This window comes from Polistes dominula, unplaced genomic scaffold (assembly GCF_049000335.1).
Source record: "Polistes dominula isolate Pdom_NZ unplaced genomic scaffold, Pdom_raw_medaka contig_168, whole genome shotgun sequence".
Taxonomy (NCBI): domain Eukaryota; kingdom Metazoa; phylum Arthropoda; class Insecta; order Hymenoptera; family Vespidae; genus Polistes; species Polistes dominula.
Genome location: NW_028301024.1, coordinates 1,427,587 through 1,434,214, shown reverse-complemented (window position 1 = coordinate 1,434,214; position 6,628 = coordinate 1,427,587). Strand labels below are relative to the sequence as shown.

Genomic DNA, 6,628 nt, shown 5'->3' with positions numbered 1-6,628 from the left:
AGAAAGAACTGAAACAACCTACAAATTAACTATCTTGTATGGCTTGAACTTGCTTACAAGCGATGCAGCGATCACAGTACTAAAGACTACCGGTAGTTGGCACAACGATTCTATATATTGAGTGAACCATCAATGATCAAATGTAGCAGACAGCTTTGTGAAGCAATGAAGGTTATGACGATGATCCGTTCTATAGCTTTCAATCGTGAGTTTTGCACAATTACACATAAAAAACTTTTTAACATCGTACATAACCTATATTTGGTGTTATTCTTACACGATATATTTTTATTTAACACATATTTAAAGACATATCTAATATTATTCACAATGTAAACTTTAATTCATTATATTTTATTTTAGTCCAACTTTTTAAATGCAAGTGTGTTAACATTGTAACTGTGTTACATGATATGTGCATATAGAAAAGTAGAAAGTATTGTCACATATCTATACAAATCTCATACACAAGTTGAGAAACCTTTTGCAACATTATTCACCCATTTTACAAATAAACTTATCGATTTTTGCACCAGATGTTACAAATTTATATTAACATGAAAAAATAACTAATATTACTTACACATGATTTTTTCATGTTTTTTTTTTAAATCTATTTATATTTATATAAAAAATTCATTTATTGATAAATACACTCTTTTATCATATATATTTATTGACATCATTTCTTTTTTTTAGAAAATTTACAGCAAGGACTGCTGTCCCTTGCTCGTAATAATGGAGCTATGCTGCCATTTCCTGTTGTTACAGGAAATTTGGCTAAACAATTGAGTACTGCAGTTCAAAAATCTGATCCATCATTACCACAAAAACCAAAGAAAGAACCATACAGTCCTTTCCAAAACACCAATAATGGAATTGAATATGCTTTAGCCCGAGTAGATGATCTCTTAAATTGGGGTCGCAAAAATTCAATCTGGCCAATGACATTTGGTTTAGCATGTTGTGCCGTAGAAATGATGCACATTGCTGCACCTCGTTATGATATGGATAGGTATGGTGTTGTTTTCAGAGCATCACCTAGGCAATCAGATGTTGTAATAGTTGCTGGTACGTTGACCAATAAAATGGCTCCTGCACTAAGAAAAATATATGATCAAATGCCAGAACCAAGATGGGTTATTTCAATGGGTAGTTGTGCGAATGGAGGTGGATATTATCATTACAGTTATTCTGTTGTTAGAGGATGTGATAGAATTATTCCTGTTGACATATATGTACCTGGTAAAAATTCTTTAAGTAGCCATGGATAAAGTCATGAATATACTATTCTATATAAATATATATATATATTTATTAATTTATAAATTTCTCTTAGGTTGTCCTCCCACTGCTGAAGCATTGTTATATGGAATCTTGCAACTACAGAAGAAGATTAAGAGAATGAAGATTACACAAAATTGGTATAGAAAGTAATGTATACAAAATAATGCAACTGTAGTAATAAATATATAAGTTATTAAAAATTATAGGCTATACAATTAATAAGTTAAAACTTGCAGTATATTTCTAAATTTTACTGTAACTGTATTTTAGCTTCTTTATCTTAAATGTAACAAAAATATCTTTATATATCTAATAAAAAAGAAAATACAAAGATTTTATGCATTATATCTTAATTTCATTTATGATAAATGATTTTGTAATAAATTTATCCTTTAGATACATTGCTTTTTCTATATGTATTTTTTTGTAACCACATTAAAAACTAAAACTTAATAATGTAGGAACTAGAAAGTAAACGTCGATTCTAATAAACAACTTATTTGGTTACATTTTAATTACATTAAACCAAGAAATATTTTTACATAATGTTTCTAGTTTATGGTTTCAATTATATTTTCATTTATATATAGCATACTCAATACAATTTTATAATTTTGAGAATATATACATGACGAACATTTAATTTATTGGAGTAAGTAGTTTTAGGCAATATTTATCACTTCTTATAGTCTACTAAGGCCCCGTACACTATGTTTATGTATTGCTTGTATTAGCACTGATCAAGTTCTTTTGTAATTTATAATCTTGCTTCTAATAACCTATCCCTTAATCTTTTTTGCTATTATAATATTTATTTGCATACTTCTATACTGTAGCATATTTTAGTGGAATATAAAGCAATTCCTATCGATTGAACATTTTAATTTAATTTTTTAGTAAAGAGTGACTATATATATAATCTAAGAATTAATATTTGCACATCGATATATATATATATATATATATTTTATATTATATTATATTATGTGCAGTAATAGTTACCCTACATACATATATGAACTCGTATTAAACAAGAATTACCACACAAGATACATGCGCTCTTGTACGCATTTAATATATGCTATAAGTACTATAACACTTTTTTACAAAATATTTTGCAGGTACTGTTATACAAGGTATAACTATGTTCCAATTTACAAAAATGCATCCGTGACTATATCTTAACCATCCATTTTCACCACAGCCTATAGTTTTAATGGCTATTTTAATAAACATACCAGAAGAGATTAAAACAAAATACATTATTGTCATTCTGCCAACTACTAACTACACCACATACAATTTTTGAATCTTGATATGTATCAGATACATGGTGTAGTAAAAAAAAAGAAAAAAGATAAAGACTGCAAAAAAATAAAAATAAAATCACATATTTAATAGTGGAAAAAGCTGCAATACAGATAATTTCAGAAAAGCGTTTGAAAAAATAAATAAGATGTTCTTCGATTAAATTCGTATTAAGAAATGAAATTAATGCTCAAAATGAGTTTAATTAATATATTATTTTCTTATTTTATAAAACTCTTTTTCCTATCAGAGAAAAGATAGAATTTACAAAGTTCTATAAGAAATTTATTAAAATATTTATCTTAAATTGTTAAAATTCACTGTACATTTTTACCATTATATAAAATAAATTATATTTCATTTTGAATAAAACTAATACAGAGAACATTCATCAGTCATTCTGGTAATCGCAATGTTTACCAATTATTGATTATCTTGATCATTATCATTTCTATCATTGTCATTATCAATGTTATTTTGACTTACTTTACTTTGGTATGATGTTATCATGTTAACCCTGCAATAATTAATCATATTTGATCTAAAACTAAATCTCTTTCTAATAAAAATTAAAATATAATAACATTAATTCTTTTAGCATAATAGCAAGCTACATATAAAATTAATGATAAAAATATTATTGTTTTTTACTGTATTAATAAAAAGTAAAACTACTCTAAGTTTAATATATCTAACATATATAAAATATCTTATATGTAATATTCCATTAAATTCACTTGAAATAATATCTATAATTTAAAATTAACCAATTTTTTTTAATTTTTTTACATCTGTTTTATCAGGATGTGAGTTTTTCTCTGTTTATATAGTCTAAATTTGAAATAGATGTTATAGAAGAAAACTATACTAAAGGATATTACATTTTTCTAAAAATAATAATAATTCAAACGCCCTTCTGATAGTCTAAATAACTTTTCCATATTAAATATAGAATCAACACATATCACTCTATGAAATGAATTCTAAATATATAACAAACTTACTTTTTATGTATTAAGTTTTGCACTATTAGTTTTTTTCCCTTTTTTGCATAATGACCATTCAGCAACACTATCACGCAAATCTGACATACTTTCACATTTTAACAACCATATACTTTAAGTAAATAAGCAAAATTGGTATTTTTTAATTTTATTGAAGAATTGTTTGAGATGTGGAAGGTGGTGGGTCATTTGGCAAAACAGGTATGGGACCCTCTGTCCATTGAATAAGAGCATGTTCACTCATTTGTGTACTTTGAAAGTGATCTTTCAAAAGAGTTTGAGAAAATGAACAATGCATTTGATATGCATCATGTTCACGATTAGTATCCCCACAAATTCTATACAAATCTAAAATGTTTAAGATAAATTAAAATATATAAAATCATATTTATTTATATGTATTGTAAAATAATTATATTCAATTATACCTTTCAAAATAGCACTAGCCCACAATTGTACATGCACATCCGGTATTTTGGAAGCAAGTTGCATAGCCGGTGTTACCATATTCATAGATTCTCTGCTATTTCCTAATGAAAGAAATATATGTCCTAACAAAACAAGACTACAAGAAGTTAGTCTATTTAAATCCTCTGCGCTTGCCATTATTAATGTTTCTCTTAGGTATCTCCTAAACAAAATTTTTAATCGATATAGAATGTACATTTTTAGATACTTTAATTACATTTGATTACAAATTACGTACTTGGCTTCATTATGTCTAGCTCCAAAAAAAGCTTGAAGACCTTGAACATAGTATGCTGCTGCTCTTAAGGAATGTGACTGTGATTGCAAGGCTTCTGGATTTATTCTTTCCATTAAAGAACCCAATTCTGTGTCTCTTTTTGTTCTGAGATATACTATAGCCAAATTTAAATTTGCAAATGTCCACAGATCTCGTTCTGAAGATGTCTATAACATATAATTCCATATTATTCTAACACACACATGCAAATTTTAAGGTACATAATATATATATATATCAACACTAGCTCTTCATAATTCATAATCATAATCATAGCTTTATATATTCAAATTATTTATTATAATCTATTGAATGGACATTCTATAATTTTGATATTTTTATAACTTTATAACTTGTTTGATTATTTTATTTTCTGACCCTAAGAGCAGCCATAAATTGACCCTCAGCAGCTTCCATACAGTTCATAGACATCGCATATAATCCTAAAAGAGCATGCAGTTGCGGTCGATGGGCTTCTAATAATCTTGGTTGTCGCCTACAAAGTTGACATGCCTGAGCTATTTCCGCAAGTGCTACACTTTTATTTCCCATAACAAGACGACACATAACTATATGTTCTAATAACATGAGTTGAAAGACAGAGAGTATCGGCTTATTGTCAACGACTGTGAATCAAAACATGATAATTAAGTAAATTAATTATATAAAATTGCAAACATCGTACAAATGAATTTCACAAAAATTTGTAATGTATTTATATGAATACTTTTTAATTTTTCAATTTGAGTAAGAGCCTTATTTGTGTATTTTTGTGCTTCATCCATATAACCAGCTTGCATCGAATGCATAACAGTTACAAGATAAACCAAAACATATAAATGATCCTTTGGCATCCATATGAACATATCTCCTATATTAGAACCTGTAACTACATCATCCGTTGGCCAGTTAGGAGACATGATTGTTTGTATACTTTGTTGTAGTTGTTTTAAACAAGGCTTCACACTATTTACCTGTTTTATAATAAAAATTTAATATAAGGTAAGTTAATAAATATAATGAATAAATAATAAAAATAATAATAATAATAATAACTTAGAGTCATTACCTGTCCAGCCATAAGAAAATGACAAACTTGAAGTACCAAATAATATACTTTCAAGTATTCTTTTTGGTACGAACTTCCTTGCCAATTTTCAACATGATGACCAGCCGAATTTAAAAGTGCATTAACTTCGGTAAACTGTTTGTCTATTAATAAGACCATACATCGACTTAATAAAAATAATACACGCGTATAGCTTGCATTACTAAGATGTGAATAATCAACGCCAACGCTCAGTAAACCATTAGCTGCTACAAAATCTTTCTCAGATGTGTGTATTTGCTAAAAGTACAAATAACATAAAAAATTAATATGATATATTATGAACAATACACAATTTATTATTAAACTTACCGCCAATTGAAATATAAGTCTACAGTGCCAATAAACATTATGCTGAGATAGTTCTATGGCCTTTCTTAATATCGGTTTACTTAAAGCTGGCTGTTGCTGTTGCTCGTACAATTCAGCTACTACACTTACTGCTTCAAATTTAACATCGTCAAAGGTATTTATATTTTGACTTAAACGCCACTGAAAATAATATTCATTTGAAAATATTTGTAAACGCTTGTTGATAATAACATATATAATATTGTTATCAAAACATACAAAGAGGTTAGAAAAGGAATCATTGTTATGTAGTTCTCAAAATAAATAATAGGTTATGTAAGAAGGAGGACTATTTAAAAATTCTTTAATAGAATAAGTAGTGAATATAAAAGTAAATTAAGTTTTGACCAAAAACTTACCGCTTGTTCTAGATGCGATCGCGCTAAATCGATATTTTTTGTATGGGTAAGCAGAATATTCCCAAGTTGTAAATGAGTACGAGCTTCGACCCGAGGTGGTGGTTTGAAATTAAATACAGCTTGAAGACACTGAATACATGATTTAATATTCGGTGGGTTCGACGTTCGAAAATTTTCAGCTAAACCTAGCAACGATAGATACCAAGCGTCCTGAGAAGACGCCATTTTGACATTTCTCGTACGAGTATTTTTTCGACCCTTTCAGCCTGTTAAAAGGCCACAATATATCCAACAATTGGATCATTTAAATACACCAATCAGGAAATTTGCACATCTGCAACAGAACTATATTGATTATAACTTTTTAAAGATTGGGATCTAGCTCGATCATCGTTTTAAAAGTTCTACGTCGTATGAATGTTGGTCAAGTTCAAAGATAGCTTTTAATACAAATGACATGACAGAA

General features: G+C 27.9%; 2 protein-coding genes across 5 annotated transcripts; one reads left to right on the top strand and one right to left on the bottom strand.

Moving 5' to 3' along the window:
* The first annotated feature begins 36 nt into the window (after positions 1–36).
* Positions 37–1,620, top strand: LOC107066119 (uncharacterized). The gene is made up of 3 exons (XM_015320480.2): positions 37–205; positions 700–1,245; positions 1,340–1,620. The coding sequence occupies exons 1-3, from the start codon at positions 133–135 to the stop codon at positions 1,435–1,437; spliced, it is 717 nt and encodes a 238-aa protein (XP_015175966.1). The 5' UTR covers positions 37–132; the 3' UTR covers positions 1,438–1,620.
* Positions 1,621–1,769: 149 nt separating this feature from the next.
* Mau2 (Mau2 sister chromatid cohesion factor) lies at positions 1,770–6,590 on the bottom strand. Of its 4 annotated transcripts, none has more exons than XR_016177143.1 (9): positions 6,163–6,590; positions 5,765–5,944; positions 5,414–5,692; positions 5,072–5,318; positions 4,723–4,970; positions 4,306–4,511; positions 4,028–4,230; positions 3,600–3,947; positions 1,770–3,112 (listed from the first exon to the last, which is right to left on the bottom strand). XR_016177143.1 is itself a non-coding variant. In XM_089174225.1 (8 exons), exons 1-8 carry the CDS (start codon positions 6,385–6,387, stop codon positions 3,748–3,750), a joined length of 1,788 nt encoding a protein of 595 aa, XP_089030351.1. In that variant the 5' UTR covers positions 6,388–6,590; the 3' UTR covers positions 1,770–3,747. The 4 variants fall into 4 exon arrangements, 1 of the variants encoding a protein (XP_089030351.1); XR_016177144.1 differs by having other exon boundaries at positions 1,770–2,651; XR_016177145.1 differs by having other exon boundaries at positions 1,770–2,492.
* Between the last annotated feature and the right edge of the window lie 38 nt (positions 6,591–6,628).